Below are 19,428 nucleotides of genomic sequence, written 5' to 3'. Positions count from 1 at the left end.
CATAGAGGGAATGGGCTCCCAAAGCTCATTCATACACTAGGGATAAATACTGGTTTCACTGCCAGAGGTCCCGACTGCCCTGGTCTCCCAACTGACACTCATGTTCTTTCAGGTTCAGTCCTATGCTGGTTCCCCACCTGTCAGTCTGGGACCTGTGATCTCATACTTGCTCAGGTCAGCTGTCTCTGGGTTTCTCCAGCATGGTCTTGACCCCTTTGCTCATCACTTCTCCCTCTCTACAGCTGGATTGCAGGAGTTGGGCTCAGTAAATTCCTCACTGTGTCAGGATTGATATGTAAGTGCCAGTCTTAGTGTCCTGTTGCTGTGAAGAGACACCATGACCATAGCAGCTCATATAATAGAAAGCATTTAAATGGGGGCTTGCTTAGAATTTCAGAGCTTTAGTCCATTATCGTCATTACAGGGAGCATGGCAGCATGCAGGCAGGTGCTGGAGACAGAGAGACACTGGGCCTGGTGTGTGTTTTTGAAACCTTAAAGCCCACCCCTAGTGACACACTTTCTCCAATAAGGCTACACCTATTAATCCTTCTAATCCTATCAAAGAGTTCCACCTCCTGGCAACAGAGCATTCAAATGTATGGGCCTATAGGGGCATTCTTATTCAGATACCACAGAGCCCATTCTCAGTTTTGGCTTTTAATGTTTGAGTAACAATTTGTATCAGCCTCTCACCTGACTTGAGGCTGCTGTTGTGCTGGAACTTACTATTGGGAACAAATTCTGATCTTGAATTTTTAATTGGAAACTTTTTCCTTGTTTTCTTATTAACTGACTCTGTTAGCTGTTTTCTATATCTTTATTTTTATATTTTTATTGTTGGTATTGTTATATTTTCTGTGTCTTCCTCTTTGCATTTGTTACACTACCCTAACTGACTTGTCAGGAGCATTCAGTCCCTGCCCAGGGCCACGGGGTCTGTATCTCTGCTTCATGGGAAGGTAAGGGTTGCTTGATTACCCCTCATTTTACCCCCTTCTCTGCTGCAGTGGACCCTTGTTATCCATATTTGAGCTTGTTGGGTTGCCCTCTTTATGTAATAGCTAGGCAATGTCTCCCTATAGAAAATATGTTTTCTAGTATTTGCTAGTATTTCTAGTATTTGTTGGATTATTCCACATGGACATGTAGTAACCCAAACAGAAGTCATTATCTTTTCCAACACTAGGCCAGCCCACTCCCAGCCTCAATGCTAGGAACCTACTCAGTTTCCATACTGTTTGTGCTTTATGTGAGTCACCAGAGCTATGGGGGACCATGTCAGAGGCCTCTGCTGTCAGTGACCACTTGTTTCACAACGGTTCTCGCCCTCCCTGTAGTCCTGCCTCATCTCATTCTCCACGGGGTGCAGGTGCTTGTTGCTGTTTTCAGTTCAACCTTCAGTGCCAAGATGGCTTTAACTAAAACAACTTTGGTCTGTTGTTCTCTTCTGCTCATTCAAGCTTCAGAAACTCCCTAGTGCCTTTGAAAAGCCCGGCTTGTTTTCTAAACCTTCCAACTTGTTTTAATTTCCTTGCCACTGCCTTCCTCTATATAGGCAGGACTCTAGCCAAATGGAATTAATCTGCCTGTGTTTTTCTGTTTGTATCCCGGTTTTTGTGTCCTTTGCCAGAAGTATGCTTTCCTCACATCTTTATGTCTTAGTTATTTCTGAAAAAACTTTCCCAAGATTCTCTCAGATTTCCTGACCTGGACGCTCTTTCTTTCCTATATATACTTATCCATCCTTTGAAAACCATGCTGCTATCATTTCCCAATGTATATTGCTATGCCCATATGCCCTTTTAACCCTAATAACCCTTTATCTTTTATTTTGCTATTGTGCATTGCATGTATTTGTTAAATTAATGAGAGAATAAGTGCATTTCTGCATTAACCCTCAGATAGCCTCTCTGTTCTTTTCCTGTCCCCTTTTGTTTCTCTGGGGATATCCTTTTTGTTTCTTCCTTATATTTAGATTAAGTTTATCTTTCAATTACTTCATGCAGCCCTAAGTAGCCTGTTACCTTTATTTTGTTGCTTCTCCTCTCTGCATTAATTACAATTTTAGTTTAAAGAAAGCTTTGATCATTTGGTAAGGGTGGTATGAGGGAAATCTGAGGAATAGAAGTGAGGGTTCAAAGTGACATCTTTGTGGAGAAGTGGTTGCTTAGCAGGATTTGGTAGCTTGCAAGTATGATTTAACTCCAGGACTGTGACTGGTCAGTAGAGATGAACAAACAGAAGTTGTGGTGGTGTGTTTATTATCTAGGTGGTGGATTTTTTAAAATTATCTTTTAAAACCCCATTTCCTCCATTTTCCCTCCCTCCCTCCCCCCCTCCCCTCCCTCCTCCCTCCCTCCCTCCCTCCCTCCCTTCCTTCCTTTCTTTCTTTTTACATTTCCAAGTCTTATAAGGTTTACTGCTTTTTTATTTTTTACTTCATTGCCCCATTACTGGAAACTTTTTAGTTGAAGTGCTCTGAAGAAGCAATGCAGTGTACTTGTGAGGGTGAAGACCTTGGATAGAATGCAGCATGGGGTGGTATAACTACCCAGGAGGGTGTGACACCAGGGCCCAGGAGAACACCACATTGTCTTTGCCATCTACGTGTTCCTCAGTACTAAAGTACCCAGGGGACAAAGGAAATCACAGGTCACTGCTCTCTAGTCACCGGTTTGTTTTTGATTTTAGCTCGTGACAACTGAGCTGCTCAAGGCAGGAAGAACTCTTAGCTGAATAGTAGTGGGTTCCTGGATCTGGAGAGGAGAGGCCACCTTGGAACCAGTAATGAACCATCCTGACTACAAGCTGAACCTTCGACCCCCGGGAACCCCCAGAGGTATCGAAAAGAAAATGAAGCTTGCCTTGTCAAATGGAGACTTAAAATATAAATGGACTGGGTGTGGAGGTAGAGGGAATTCTTAGGACTGAGGGAGACTAATTCTTTTAATGAACTGCTGAGTATCTTCTGGTGTTATTTATCCTAGAATTAGATATGCTCTCATTGTTTTAGTTAATTGTACAGTCATTCTAATTCCTTCAGAAATGGGACAGTCTTTTAACAATTACTATTTTAAAGGGTTTGTGTGTACAAATAGCAAAGCATACCAGACCCGTTATTCAAATTTGCTTCATGCATAAAGCAGTGCTCACTTAGAACTAAGGTCTTATTTATTTAATGAGGTCTGTTTTATTTATGCTGTCTTACCCATTCTTTCCTTTTTGTGACTGTTTGAAATCATCACTGGAAAGGTTTGTTCTCTTGCTGGCCTTTATAGATAAAAAGAGCACCAGCAAAAATAGTGAAGGCATAGTACCTCTAGTTAGAAGAGACACAGAGATGTTTAACTGAGGAGAGGGTTGATTGTTGCCTCATGTTTCTAGGTGTGTCCTCAGTGGTTGGCCCACATGGTGTTGGTGCTTCGCCAGGTGACAAAAAGTCAAAGAACAAGTCCATGCGAGGGAAGAAAAAGAGCGTATTTGAAACCTACATGTCCAAGGAGGATGTTTCAGAAGGCTTGAAGAGGGGAACACTTATCCAGGTGCTTGAAACCTATAGACTATTTATCCCTTGGATGCATGGAATGGCAGCAGTCTTGTTTATTAAACTGTTCCCTGTCCTGTGCTGTGTGCTTTGACATGGTGCAGGACTTTTGCTTCTTAGACCAACAGCATGTGTCGAGGTGGTGAGTACCACTAAACTGTCGGAGGCAAACCTCTGAGATGTGAGAAGAGAGAGCCTCTGTAGCCAGGCTAGAGATTGGTGCAGTTGAGCAAATATGTGTAAGAAAATGAGCTTTTCAAATGAAATGACCAGTGTGAGCTGCTAAGATACAAGTGGGAAGTGGGGTTGGACTATACCAAACACTGAATTGTTCAGTGTGCCCGAACCACATGATACTGAATAACTGAGAAAAACGGGTAAAGCTGTAGAGGAAACAGTGAACAACATTTGTTGTATGCTTTGTAGTTTGCATAATCTCTTCACTGGCTGTTCATTGGTGTGGCTGAACGGATGTTCATTGAGCATCCATCTTTGAGCCAGGAACAATTCCTGTTAGGATAGTGCTACAGGGGAACTTATGAAAGAGTGTAGGATAAGGCAGCTTAGGTTTTCTTGAGTGTAACATCCAAGGCAGCTGGTAGGTAACGAGACTGGAGAAGGAAGCAGGACTATGCCTTCTTTGAATTAAGCCTGTTTTATAGTTCTTGGATAGAAATACTGTCATGTGGTACTCTTCTCACTTAAAATTTTTGAGTGAGGCTGGGGAGATTACTGTCACCGCTTACCACACAAGCGTGACGACCTGACTTTCAGCTCTAGCACTCACATAAAAGCTGGGGGAAGTAGTGTGCACTATAATCCGAGTACTAAGGGGGCAGAGACAGGAGAATTCCTAGGACTTGCTAACTACCCCTCCCAGCTCCAGGTTTATTGAAAGACTCTGTCTTGAAACACCAGGTGGAGAGTTACCGAGGAAGACACATTGACTGTTGGCCCATAAATACATATGCACACACATGCACAGTGTTGACTGAATTTCATCTTCTCTCATTCTGAAAACTCAGCTTCTCTGGATTTATTACCTTTCCATAATTACCTGTGGCCCATAACTCACGTAATTGTTGTAAACATCACTAGTTTTTCACAAATCAATTGGTCTTTTTGATTTAGGAATACCATTGGCTTTTTTTCTCCTGGATGTTTTTTGAAATGTCTCTCTTAAGAGAGTAGAAACCACATTTGGATACTTGTCCCTTCATTAATATGTTTGCTTGCTTTTCATGGTTTAGCATCCATATACTTCACTTTACCTGCAAGTATCCTGGTTCTCACTGTTCCTTGTCTTTCTCATTGCTGTCTCCTGTCACCCCTTCCAGGAATGTGCTATGTTCTGATTATCTTGAACTTCCAGATTTTTCCTCTAAAACCTGTGCTTCCTTGGTGGGGTCTCTTGTGCTGATAGTCCCGGCACTTGGGAAACAGAAGCAGGCAGATTTTTGTGAGGCTAGCCTGATCTACATAGTAAATTCCATAGTGAGACCCTATCCCACAAAACAAAATCTAAACTACCGCTGTCAGCAGCAGCAGCAGCATCGACCACCAAACAAACCCAAATGAAACTGAGTGTAGGGCCCCACCTAGGCTTTGCCGTTGGGGCCCTGGTGCTCGAGTTGTCTCATCTCACTAAAGTGTGACAATCATGTCTGTCCTGCCAGTCTATGGTCAGTCTGTACTTAAATGTCCCCTCATTTCTCTAAGCTGAGTTGGCTTAGAAGTCAGTTTTGTTGTCTGCATGTTAAAACTATTACCTTTGTTTGGATTTTATGTTTCCCCAAATAGACTGTTCATTTCCTTAGTGGTATGGTCATACATATTCTACAGGTTAGCCCAGTGGGAGACTTGGCTGACACTTATAAGCTTAATTTATATATATATATATATATATATATATATATATATATATACACACACACACACACACACACACACACACACACACACATACATACATATATATACATACATACATACATACATATATATATAAAATTACTGGCTGAATAAAGGTCAAGATACTACCGTTTGAAGAAGAGTAAAGGAAATGGAAGTTGTTAGGACATGAGAGAAAAATAGCTTAGGATTTTGATTATAGATGTATACCTTTTAGAAATAGGGTTAGAACAGTGTTCTGTAATAGTATTAGTTTTTGATTCCTTTTAATTTTTGCATGTGAAATGACTTTTTGCTGGCATTATCATAAAACAAAAAGATCTGATCAATATAACAGCTCATATTCCCAGGAGTTTGTAAATGATTCCTCCTGGTCTATGACATCATAAGCCTCCACAGCCAGAGGGCCTCTTTCCTTCCACCCCCACATATGAGAACAGTTGTTCTCTGCAGATGGGGTAAGGAATGGGTTCCAGATATGAGGTCACCATGAGAAATATACAACATTGTAAATAAGATTTCATAGGCAGAGAAACAGAGTACATCTGCTTTTGGATATAAACTTTCTGTGTGTAGTTGTCTGGGTAAGGTAAAAAGCTAGACAAGAAGTGATATTTTAATGCCACTGGAGAAAATTAATCATATTCAGATACACTTAGAAACATATGTCAATTTTTTTATTCAGATGTATGTCAGGACCTCCTTTTCCCCCCATCAAGAGAAAAGTCTTTTACTGATAGTAGGGATCTTAAAAATTAGTAGAATAATATAGTATTAGTTAATGGCATGACAAAAATTTAAGATTTCATTGTTGTGTGAAAGAGGAAACCACAGTGACCAAAGAAACCTCTTTTCTGTATTTGGAAGTGAATAGCAATAAAACATGATTACATACACGTAGCTTTCTTAATAAATTCTCACAACTGTGCTTAGGTACAGTATTGGTTGGTTGTGTGAGAGATGATGGACATGCCTGGAAGGAGGATAACCAAGGTGACAAGGGCAGGGAGATGGTAGGATTGTGTCTTTTAGAATCCAGATGATGGGTTGACTAGTGGAAGTTCAGAATGAGCCCCCACAGCTATTGGAGACATGATGTTAGGATTCTTTCTGGAATAGAATATTGGTGAGATGTTGTGTTAGACCACTGAAAAACCCTATTCTAGGAAGACAGAGGTCATGATGGTCTCATTTCTAGGAATTTGACTCTTTGTTAAGATTGAGGTCAGGGGTTAGAGAGTTGGCTCAGTGGTTAGGAGCACTAGCTGCTCTTCCAGAGGACCCAGGTTCAATCCCAGGACCCATATAGTGGCTCACAATAGTGTAACCCCAGACTCAGAGGATCTGCTCTCTTTTGGCTTCTAAAGGCACTGTATGCACATGGTGTGTAGAAATACAGTCAGAACTCCCACACATTTAATGGGGGGAAAGATTGAGGTCTGTTTGGGTGTGTATTAAAGAAGAGAACAGAGGTGACATTATAGTAGAAGAAAGGTGGCATTCAGAATTATGATACCAGGAACAAAGGAACAACTTCAACTCTATAGAAATTAGGTGATTCCTGAACTTGACAGGGTAGGGAATGTCAACCATTCGAGAATGAGCACTAGAAAAGTCACTGGGGAGGAAGGCAAAAATAACTGTAGAAATGGCAGAAATTATAGGATGGATCATTGCTCAGAGAGAAAGAGGAGAGAGAATAGATTGAAAGAACCACTGCAGAGTGTGGTTAGGGAAGGCCTCCATGAGATTATTCCAGAGGTGAAAGAAACCTGAAGGGCAAGAATGAGCCAGCCATTTTCAGTCTTCAGAAAAGATTATGGGTAGAGAGCTCAGTGAGTGGGAGAATGGCAAGCAGAAGACTTGAAGTTTTTGAGGACCAAGAGAGAAGCTGCCTTTTGAGACATAAGGGAGCAAAGGGACAGTTAGGCAGCAGCCAAGTCATTTAGGGTCTCAGACTGTGTTAGGAACTTGAATTTCATTCAAAGAACAATGGGGAGTCACCAAAGGGTATTAAGTAGGAAGAACACAGTCTGTTTCTTGTCTTAAAAATGTCTCTGGCTGTTGTGGAGATGAGTGGACTTGAATGGAAGCTGGAAGTTCATGTAGAAAGCCATTGAGATCCACTAGATAAGGAAATATGGAGCTGGACAAAAGAGAACAGGGTGTGGCAGTGAGAGGAATGGGGGCGGCTGAGAGCTAGAGCTGACACAACACGCTGATGATTAGATGTGGACAGGGAGGACAAGGAAATCCAGGATGACTCCTAAGCACCTGAGTAGATCAGGGGATGGCCTGATCTTTCTGTTAGCCAAGCTAAGGAAGACAGAATTGGAAATGTGCTGGTTTTGGGGTATAAATTAGTGAAGAAGCCTTGGTGATGAGTGGAGCCAAGAGGCAGTTAGTAGCCTGGATTCTGGAACTAGACTCTCAAATTTACCTCCTCAGTGCCTCAGTTACCTCATCTGTAACACATGAAGAAAGTATCTCTGTCATAGTTGTGGAAGTTAAATTAGTTCATAGCCAATTTAAATTAGCTAACTTATTTTAAATTAATTCATTAGCTCTTAAAAGTGCATGGCCCATAGTCTACCCATGTAAGTAGTATTTGAGATTGTTTTTAATTACTGTCAGGGAACATCTGTAATTCAACTGTTCTGAGGAGATAGCTATCTGCAGTTTTATGTCTTAGGATTATTTTTCAAGACAGTCTGGAAACATATTTGTATGTGTGAAATTACTAAGTTTTAAGTGTTTCAGACATACTGTAAGCCATCTAAAATGTATTTGTGATTGCCAGGTTCGACTATTTATACTATTTGTGTGTTATTTTTCTGTAGTGCCATTCTGGTACTTGGGTATAGGCAAATAGTTGTGGTCACTTGAGAGGTAGGCCTTATTGATTGTGTGTAAGAGGAAATGGGGACCCAAGGCCCAAGTTTTTTGAAGCTAAGGATTAATAGCAGGCAACGACTATTAGTTGGCCAAGGAGGTGGGTAACCATAGTAGAAGGGTGGTGGTTGGTAAATTTCCTGGAGATGGATTTATCCATGGAGATCTTAGTGAAACTGTCCTAATGTCCATCAGATGGAAGTACAGAAGACTTCAAGTAGTAAGAGTGATGCTGGACTTCTTTTGTTTGAAGTAACATGATAGTAGGGTATAGTCAGTGGAAACGAGAGCTGGGATGAGTGGAGACAAAGGGAGCTTGAGTGATTCAGTTATTGTTGTAGATTCTAAGTTCCTAAATGTTTATAGGAATTGGGATAGAAGGGAAAGCGGTGACACCTGAGTCAAAAGATTAGTGAATTAGTTCTGTGATCAGGAAGTTAGAAGGTAGCTGTACCAAGTCTATGGCATGAACTTCAGAAGGGTTTTTGAGAAAGAATATAGGAACAAACTAATTTTAAATCCATTATGGGGAAGCAGTCTTCACCATCCTCTCTTTGACAGGAATTATTAGGGCAGAGCCAGGTTCTGATGAGGTAAGAAGTTGCAGGAGCATCCAGAACAGGATGGGAAGTACATGATACTCCTCACTGGTCAAGCTCCAGGCTTGGAAAAGTTTGAAAAAGAGGAAAGATGGGGAATTAGGTGAGTTATGGAAAGACAGAAATGCAGGCCTTGGCCTCCTCTGGGTGAGGCATCCTCTGCTGGATGGCTGTGCTGGATGGTGAACTGATTCTTGGCAGGCTTTATGCTTACCTTCTTCTTTCAGGTGGTAGGAACAGCTCTGGTCTGCTGAGGACCCAGTTGGAGTTGCCCATTTCTATGTGTTCTATCTGTTCTCTCTGGGGTCTGTTCCTAACATCCAGTTCTTAAGTCAAATCTCCAAATGTTGATCTGAAGAAAGGCTTCTACCCTCTTCTCTATGCTTTCATTTATTGGGGGTTTGGGATAGAGAATCAAGAGCTTTCTGGTGCTTTTAATGTATTTTCTTTTAAGTAGAGCCTAAATGCAGACCTGAACAATGTGTGTCTTTCCCCTGAGCCCAGCCTTGGCTTCTCTCAGTGTTCTGCAATTTAAGGCCCACTCAAAACAAGAGGCTAACCCTTCCCTGAACTAAAAGGGAGATGATAGAAGAAGAATAGGAATTAAAAAGAAGTTAGAAAGGGTGTATGTAATCAGAAAGTGAAATGCATAAAAATACTGTTTCAGTTTACTGAAGCATTTCCCCATAAGATTGTCTATTAGTCTCTATTGTAGTCTCATAATCATACATAGTGCCCGTCAAGCTAGTTGTCAGGAAATATTTGTTGAGTGTATGAGTATTTAGAAAGAATTATAAGTATTTTTCCTTTTCCTTCAGGAAGAAACAATTACTTTACAAGTGAATTTGCTTTAGCACTCTTAACAAGAAAGCCTGGGCAGCTTGTCAGCCGTATCTCCTGATCCCTCGTTCTGTAACTATAAGCAGAATTCTGGCAGGATGGGGGAGGAGTGAGTCTTGCCTGCTCTTGCTAACAGTACACCTCTACTTTCTTCTCTCCTCGCTGGCTTTCATCTTTTGCTCTTCCATGAGGATTATATATGATCTCCGGAGCCTTTCGTGGTGTCCTGGCTGGAAGCATGCTGTAGCTGCTACTTCACAGCCTTCCACACATTTTCTTTCTCAAGGACCATGTTTAGTTATTATTCAGTACCCTATGTGGTCTGTTTCGGGTTTTGACCATAATCACTAATTGACAAATGGTTAAGGACTGAGTGATCATTTGTGATATCTAATTGGTGTGTTAAGATGTGTTCCATGGCATGGAAAGTACTAGTAAAAGAAATAAATGATTTTCCATTTAATTTTATGTCTTCACCTATCTTGTGAATTTTGTGCTGTTGAGTCATTCCTTTTAGTAGGAAATGTTATTTAAACACTTTCTCAAGTTATCCTTTGAGTCGTGTTGTTAGGAAAACAGCTTCTTCTCTCCATGTGTCCCAGTGGCCTGTGAGTGCAGCTGGAATCTGGGGAGGTTATGGCTTCCTGAAAAGACGCACAGCACTGAGCTGCTGTTGAGGATTGCCCCCAGCTGCACCCCTGTACATACACAGAAGTGGACCTTGACTTGGTTCTGGAATCGTACGAAGTTGAAGGCAGACTGGGTGGCCTCAGTGTGGGAACTGGCACTGCCATTTGCATTAAGAGCTGGTTATGAACCATTTTGAATTATTAACTCATTCAGCTCTGCAGAGAGGCCATAAGTAAAATGTGTGCTAGTTCCTAGAGGCCAAGTATCCAGTTAGAAACCAATCCAGGAACCAACTGCAGACAGAGGTCATGGAATGGAGAGAACAAAAGCTAGTGTGAGACAGGCCCCAGATGCCTCATTAAAGTCAAGGGTTAGTGTGAAGATCAGGAGTTGTTTCCTGGTGTGTGCCAAGCGCTGCTATTTCTTACCTTTTCCATCTCAGCAGGTGTTAATCTGAGCTTTTTGTGTTTTACACAAACTTCAATTTTCATGCATATAACCCATCGTTTTCATAAATTTAACTTTTTTTCTGAATCAAATTGTTTAAGAATTTCTTTTTTTTTTTTTTTTTAAATCAGAGAACAGCATAGGAAAAAATCATAAATATCCAACTAGTTAGGTTTTTCATAGATTTTTGTTTTATTTTGTTTTAAAGGGTGTATTGAGAATTAATCCAAAGAAGTTTCATGAAGCCTTCATTCCTTCTCCGGTAAGTTTATTAACTTTATAATAAACTTAATGTCATATTGAATATTTTAGATGTACTCTGAACTTGGAAATCATATACTTTAACTAAAAAGCAGAATAGTAAAACAAAATTGAGAATAGGCAAAGATTTTCTTCAAATTTAAATAAATAAAATTTGTCTTTGGTTCACCTTCCCTTTTGCCAGTCTTAAAATTGAATGCCAAATGTGAGGGATGGTATTTTTTTCTGGAGGCTGCAGAAAGCAGCTGGACCCAGGCAGACTACCCGCCAGTTCATGTAATTGGATGCTCTTGGTTTATAGCTTAAAAGGATTTATAGGTTTTCCCACCCGATTTAAGTTAATCTTTCCTAAACAAATATGCTATCTACTTTCATTCTACTGCATGAGCTAATCTGAACATTTGTCCAAAAATAATGTGTAATGCTGTTTTGTCAGTTTCTCACTTCACTTTCATACAGGTGGTAGGCCTTCGGACAAGGTTCTTTCTTATATTCATGACTCATTCTAAGAGCTTCTCTCTGGTTAAAGTATGTTCACACTGATAAGTAGTTAGCTGCAGGTCTGTGCAGTAGGAGTCTTGATTGTGCAAAGCTGGGAGAGTAATATTCTTGAGTTCCTGGCCTCATTTTTCTAGGATGCTGTAATGGATAACTATAACATTTTTAAAAAATATTCATTTATTTATTTACAGTGGAAAAGGCCATAGGGATGAACTTATAGAAGAGAAATATGACACAAATGTTTCTGTTAACATAATTTTGTTTGCTAAATGGCAAGTTTAATACTACCATGCTTTTCATAGGTGATTATGTTATTAGTGTTGTTGTTATTATTATTACAGTGACCCTGCCATCTGTTTTTAGTTCTACCCATTTCCTTTTCTCTTTCTCACCAGAAACCAAGGACTCATATTTTATTCCAAGTTCAAGGCTTGCTGTTACATTAGGGAAAAGACATCTCTGACATGTCACATTCTTTTCTCTGAACCATAGTCTCTTCCTTGGATAAAACATATCTATATTCTGACTTGTACTTGAATAGTGACAACTTTGAGGGAATATTTCATCTCAGGAACAGTTCTGTCATGCAATAGAGTATATTGAGTGTGGTCTACATTGGTACTAGATTCTAGAGTTTGCTTCATCTGATGATCATGTACAAGAAGGTGCCATGTTAAGAGTCAGGACTAGCCATCTCTCAATAGGTTCTGTATAACCGATGTTTCTCACATTAGAAAGAATGATTTTTGTTGTTGTAGTAGCATTCCAGTTGGAGGAATTTGATTAAATTAGGGTTCCTGTGTATGAAAAACAGTAACAAAAGCATGAGTCTCAATTAATGGAGTAAGGGATTCATTCCATAAAGTATCTATGAGTTGCAGAGAGTTGAAACCTGTCATCTATTCTGTGTGTGGATGTTCACCCTCATTGGCTGGAATGATAAAGAGGCATTTTGAAAATTTTATTACTAGCTTTTGTTTTTCTTCTAAATGTTTAGTTTTGAGTTCCTCTAAGCTAAATCCCTGTTAGGACAGCACTTAACAAATGTGGAGACTAGGACTAAGGGACAGAAGAGACACATGATTTAAATATATAAAAAGTTATGAATCAGGAGCTGAAGAGATGGCTCAGGAGTCAAGAGCTTGTGCTCCTCTTGTAGATGACCTGAGTTCAGTTCCTAGTAACCACACCACAACCACCTGTAATTCCAGCTCCAGGAAGTCTTATGCCCGTGAACACTACAATTAGGTGCACATAGCATCATGCCTTATACTTAATTAAAAAACAATAAATATAAATATGTAAATCAAACTAACAATTCATTAAGCAAAAATAAATTTCATGGGTCAAAGAGATTGCTCAGTGGTTAAGAGCCCTTGCTGCTCTTCCAGAGGATGAAGGTTTGTATCCCAACATTCATGCCAGGTGTCTTACAAGCCCCTGTAACTCTAGCTCTAGGGAATCCGACTCCTTTTCCTGGCCTAGGTGGACACCTACATGCATGTGCACCTTCACATGTACATAAAAATAATCTTAAAACTACATTTTATGACAAATAGGCCTCTATGCACCCATGTTTGTTTATAGAACTCATATTCCTTGGAGCTTTAGGCTAACTGAAATACAGAGTGTTCTCTTGTGTTCTACTCCCTTTCTTTCTCAAGCCTGATTCCTTGTCTCCTTTTGGTTCCTGTACAATCCAACAGGACTCTTGCATGTGCATCTGTTGCTATCTAATCTCATAGATCTGGGTACTATATTCATGTTTCTTAGCAATACTGCCCCTTGCTCTGCATATAGTCCAGGGTGCTTCCTAGGTGCTTGGGCCAGTTTCAGGGACACAATCTTTTGTCTCTTAGAATTCCTTGTCAGATGAGGTGGGCTGAGGGCATGGTGAGAATTCTACAAATTAAATTAATATTCTTTACTTTGCAAATGTGTCTGTCTGCCTTAGAATGGTTTGTTTAAAAAAAGCTAGTAAGTAAAAGCAAAATGTACTGATGTTTCAGAGGTTCTCAGTTTGAAAGTGTTTTTCTGTCATGTTCTATTTAGAAAGTTTCAGATAGATTCAGTATTAAGATTTTTTTTTTGGTCTTTTCTATGCCTCATTTGTTCTTTTATCTAGAATCTAATGGGGTAGTCATATTCTCTGAGAAAGATAAAAGCTACTAAATTTACCTCTTGTGAAGACTGGCTGCAAAAGCTGCTCACCAGAGCCTAATTAATTGTAGGTGAATAGAAATAGTTTTGGACATTAGAGTAGTACTGCATTCTTGGTTTGGAGCTCTTTTGGTCAGCTGTGGTTTTCAGAGGCATTGTAGAAAGGAATTGAAAAGGACAGTAGTAGAATTCAGTAGTGTGGATTTCTGTCTAAGAGTATAGTTCGTGTCCATGTCAAGAACAAACATCTATGAACTGCAAAATCCCATAAGTAGACTAACAAGAGGGATGTTGGGGCTTGAAAGTAAGACAGAAAAGGATATGAAATGAGTCTCTGATCTGACCTTAGGAAATAGAAAGTTTTCCTTATTATATATAATATGAAGAGTTGATTAAATATCACCTGTTGGTCACAGCTTCAAAATTCTAAGGTTTTTGGAGAGAAAAAAAAAAGGAGATTTTACTAAATTAGTTAGGTTTATTTTTAATCTAAAATGTTTACTTAGTGTTATTTGCCATGTGAGAACATCCCCCTAAGCCAGTTGCTAAGATTTTATCATCAGGTATATAAAAGAATGTTTTGTGTTGAGGGAACTTGACTTGGAGTCATTATAATTTCTACTGATTGAAAGTAGAATTTTGTGTTCTTATGATAGATCCCAAATATGTGGAATGAGTCACATATGTCTAATGCTTATATCTTGGAATTGAGCAGTTCCTAGGTTTAGTATCTTTAAAATGGTAGTCTTGCCTATAGATACAGTCTTCTGAGTTAATCAAAGACTGAATAGAGATAGAATAGCTAGAGGTTGCTCAGGTTCTACTCATTCCCTCTTTTCTTGGTTCTTTGAGACAGGAATATCACAGTATAGCCAATCTTTAATTTCTGAGCTGCCAAAGGATGATTACAGCTGCTTGTTGAGGCATTGTGTTGCTGATGTTTTGATGCACGGGAATGGGTTAAGGGATGAGCCTCTGAACAGCTCTCTTCATTGGAGGGAGTTCATAAGATCATGGTGCTTTAAATACATTGCAGAATGCAACAATTACTGTGATGGGTCATACTTGGAGTTGTTTTACCAGTCATCTGTGTTTCTCTTGAGAGTCTCATCACAAGGTTAAACTGCTGTAATTCTTTGTGGCTAACACGGTAGCTGTTCCTTAGGGACTAGGGTGGGGTAGGGTCAGGTTTAACAGAATGTAGGCCACAGCTGCCAGCCATCATTAGATTGGAAATTGAACAGAAAAATCTGTTTTAAAATATCTCAAATTTGTTTGCAACTAGGAACTATAAAACATTCTGAGTGGCTAAAAAACCCCCCTCCCTTCTTTTCCTCCCTCCCTCCTTCCTCCCTGTCTTTCCATCCCTCCCTTCCCCACCCTCTCCCTCTTTCTTTCTCCCTTTCCCCTTGAGGGTGGGATTGGTGATTTTGGAATGACAGTTTTGAACTAACTAGATTTTTATAGTACTCTTCTTTTTTGAATGTTAAATCTTATCAGTATAGAGTATCTCTGTTACAAGGGAAGTGACTTTCCAGACACTTTTGCTGTCAGCTCCTGTAAAGCCAACATTTAACTTTTCTTTTATTCTATGAAAAGAAATACATAAGTATGACTTGGAAGAATAAAGAAGAGTACATGTTTATTGATGAGACATGTTTTCTCTCAGCCTCTGACTCCCCAAACCTTGCTTTTCCTTAGCTGTTTCTTGCATGTGATTTTGCAGAGCTATCTGTCTTATCAAGAAGACTCTGGTTTTGAAGTAGATGCCTGGGGAGGGGGATCATTGGGCACCATACCACTGAGAGAGGGTATTTCTGACTGGACTGAGAATGCTTAAGGTGTCAGTGCTTCTAGAGAAGTGTTCTCAACCTTCCGAACGCTGCCACCCTTTCATACATACAGTTCCTCATGTTGTGACTTCCAACCATACAATTATTTTGTTGTTACTTCCTAGCTGTAATTTTGTTACTGTTATGAATTATAATTTCAATATCTGATATGCAGACTGTCTGATATGTGACCCCCCCCATGGAGGTTTTAATCCATGAATTGAGAACCACTGGTCTAGTGTTTACTATGCTCTGAAGCCAGGAGTGAGGGAGATTTGAAGATGCTTTATAAATCTCATTTTTTTCATTTTTTAGAATTTCATATATGAGTATTGTATTTAAATTATTTCCTTTCCCTCCCTCTCTCATCCAGCTCCTCCTGAGTCTCCTCACTACTCATCAAATTTATAAGCATATGTTTATGTGTATATATGTGCATGTATATACTCACATGTATGTACAAATAAATACATAAATACAATCTGTGAGTCAGTTTGGTGTTGCTTATATGTGTATGTTTTTAGTGTGTTGGATAACCTATTAGGAGAGTCATCGGAGGGGAAGACTAATTCTTCCTCTCCCAGAAGTCATTAATTGCCTTTGGTTCATCATCTAGGGGTGGGGGTCTTATGAGACTTCCCTCATCCATGTTAACTGTTGTCATCCTTGTGCAGGTTTTGTTTATGTAACACATGGCTGAGATTTTATTGTGCAGCCTCCTTATCATATATAGAAGAGACATTACCTTGCAGCAGACATCCTGGTCCTTTGGCTTTTACATTCTTTCTGTTCTTTCTTCTGTCATATTCCTTGAGCCTTAGGTGTGGGGCTTGTGCCATAGATATATCTTTTGAGGCTGGACACACCTTTTGGCCAAGTGTGAAGTTCTGTCATGGTCTCTGCTGTAAAAGAAGCTTCTATGATGAGGCTGAGAGAGAGAGAGCTATACTTTTGTGTGGATAGAGAGGATAAATATTTAGACTGCGGTAGAAAATATGCTGGTTTAGGAATATAGCAGTAGTAGGCTCTCTTCTAGGGTCCATGTCCTCAGTAGTTGGCTAGATTTACAGTATCAGGAATAATCCTTTCTACTGAGTGGGCTTTATTTTGATGGCCACTTTCCTACCTTGGTATCTTGCAGTTCCGGTCAGTATTGTGGTTCATTGGCAATGGTTACAGTTGGGTTGCAGTTTCTGTTTATCCCTAGCACCTCCCGATACTATGAATGTTAGTTCTCGGGGGAGGAGGCTTCCAGACTGGATCCATGGCTCCATTCCTCCCAGTCCTGTAACGAAGTATATGTTGCCCTCAGCAGTAGGGATTGAGCTTCAGTTTCTGGGAGGCAACTTAGAGAAACAGAAATAGCATGTGTTCTTCTGAGAGTATTTTGGACTCCCTGACCAACTTGAAAGGAGGTTTTCTGTGCCTGGCACTGGGGTTTTAATGGCCTTAAGGAATCACGTTATTCTGTGTTTACTTAAAATTACATATAAGTGTAAGTGTATATCTATCTATCTATCTATCTATCTATCTATCTATCTATCTATCTATCTATATGTATCTGTTAAATTAACCTCAAGCTCTTGTTGCTTCCTTCTCTCTCTGCTTTCTGTAGAGATTTTTCTTTTTCTAATCTAAAGCTGAAAAGGATAACATCATTTTTCTTGTTTTAGTAATCAGAGACTACAGCCTTAGCTTTTTTCTTTACATGCTTTTCTTCGTTTTTATCTGCCTTTATTGGATCTCTTGAAGTATTTGGTGATTTTTTTTTTTTTTTTTAGCACTCTGCTACTCTGTTCTTAGTTTTGCATTGCCATTTCTTTTTATCAGAAGAGATTTTAGTTCTCTTCAGATTTGTTTAAGGTTATGGAGTAGAGTTCTTGTTGTTTTAGTAGACAGATTTAGAGTCTAAACACTTAAAGAAATACATTTTTGGCTCCAGACCTTGGTAAGTTGATTGTTCCTTTATTTCTCCTTCCAACTTAGGATGGTGATCGGGACATTTTTATTGATGGAGTTGTTGCTCGTAATAGAGCCTTAAATGGGGACCTTGTGGTTGTAAAACTGCTTCCTGAAGACCAGTGGAAGGTGAGTTTAAATTTCCTTTCCTAATTATTTTCTTCATAGGATATTATGCATTCCATGATGCACTTATAGGCACCGTGTGTGTGTGTGTGTGTGTGTGTGTGTGTGTGTGTGTGTGTGTGTGTGTGTGTTGTGGGTTACAGGCCCCTTGTGCCCCAAGGTATAACTGAGTGTTGCTTTTGAATCATGCTACTGAATGGGGTCTGAAGCATCTTGTTCCCTCTTCCATCCATTTACCTTGTCAGATCTTTGCATGGGTTTCTGATATTATTTTGTATAAGAAAAATGCGTATAAGGTCTTGTCAAGCTGGAAATCACTCCTTATTTTCTACACCCTGTGCTGTGAGAGATGGGACAACAAATCCACGGTAATGATGGTATTCTTTCTAGATTTCTGCTTCCTGTACTGAAACACACAGCAGTACATATTTAGTGCTGAATTAAAGGCATGTGCCAGCAGGCCTGGATCTAGAGTTCTGATTTTGTAAATTCTGTGCTGTTGGAGCTAGTTGAGCAGGAAAGAGTTTGGTGAGGTAGGTAGCATCCCTGTAGTCATATAGTTTAGGTTCATGAAAAAAAACTTCTGTTTTTCTTTTACAGTTAGTATGTAAAAGTGGAAGAAATCAAACCAGAAATCATCTTGGTTATTGTTTGAACATTGGACTGTAGTGGGGGCAAGTCTCATGTTGCAGATAGCCAGTGTGAAGAGAAGTTGGCATGTGAAAGTTGAACAGAGAGGAATTGAAGGCAGGTTTGAGGAACAGGACAGGGAAAGGAGGGGGTACCACAGACACAAGATTTGTGTTTAAGCAAAATGAGTGTGATGTCATTAGCTGGAATGAGGACGAGCATATTTTGCTGTATAAGTCACTGGTTTTACCTGAGCTTATTAATATATTTCTTTTGGGATGCATTATTGACAAGTGCTTCAGCATCCTAGATGTTCTCACTTACTACTAAACCCTACTAAACATTTAAAGTAGAAACGTTCCTTGTCTTACACAAGGAGTGACCCCTTTGGCTTCATCCTATGAAACCACTATTGTGAAATACCAGAGTGGGAAACCACATATGAGATCTACAGATGAATACCTCTTATAGACACAGGTGAGCAAGCATCTCACAAAATGAATGTTAGCAAAGTGACTCTAGGAGCGTGTACATATGACTAGAACATGAGTGTGTGACTTGTCCAAGAAATGCAAAGTTGACTTAATGTTTAAAAGAAATCATTGTAGGTCACCATTTAACACTAAATTTGACACCATATTTCAATCAAGTATCAGTCAGTAGACACTGAAATCACATTTGACAAAATTCCACAATTATTTGTGATAAAAATTTGCAGCAAAACAGGAATAGTGGTCATGTCATAACCTGAGAACACAAAGAACATGTAGAAGACATTAGAACAGTGTCATTCTTAGTGGTGGAAGGCTCTGCCCTCAAAATCGAGGAGGGAGTAGGAATGTCCCTGTTTTTCTTTCTGGTGTGGCAGGACAGAGTCATGCTGGGAAGCCCAGACTAGCACTGAACTCAGGACCCTCCTGCCCTAGTCTCCCTGTACTAGAATAGTGAGTACTGAGATGTAGGCATCTGCCACCAAGCCTGCCTTCCCCCATTGTTTTGGAGATTCAAGCTAGTACAAAAAGGAACTAGGATATAAATTGTTTTATTATCTCACTATGTGATTTTTCTATGTAGAAAGTTCTAATGAGTCTATT

General features: G+C 39.7%; 1 protein-coding gene across 3 annotated transcripts in view; it reads left to right on the top strand.

The window, feature by feature from the left end:
* LOC127226390 (DIS3-like exonuclease 2) overlaps positions 1 to 17,740 on the top strand; it is a 49,135-nt gene extending 31,395 nt beyond the window's left edge. For all 3 annotated transcript variants that reach the window (XM_051190376.1, XM_051190397.1, XM_051190387.1), the window contains exons 2-5: positions 2,694 to 2,841; positions 3,387 to 3,544; positions 11,074 to 11,127; positions 17,606 to 17,740. In XM_051190376.1, the coding sequence (XP_051046333.1) occupies positions 2,790 to 2,841; positions 3,387 to 3,544; positions 11,074 to 11,127; positions 17,606 to 17,731 (390 nt within the window). In that variant the 5' untranslated portion in view covers positions 2,694 to 2,789 and the 3' untranslated portion in view covers positions 17,732 to 17,740. The remainder of the gene's footprint in view (positions 1 to 2,693; positions 2,842 to 3,386; positions 3,545 to 11,073; positions 11,128 to 17,605) is intronic.
* The last annotated feature ends 1,688 nt before the right edge of the window (positions 17,741 to 19,428 follow it).

Source organism: Phodopus roborovskii, unplaced genomic scaffold (assembly GCF_943737965.1).
Source record: "Phodopus roborovskii unplaced genomic scaffold, PHOROB, whole genome shotgun sequence".
NCBI lineage: Eukaryota > Metazoa > Chordata > Mammalia > Rodentia > Cricetidae > Phodopus > Phodopus roborovskii.
Note: the sequence above shows the minus strand (reverse complement) of the source record. Positions and strands in the feature narration are given on the sequence as shown.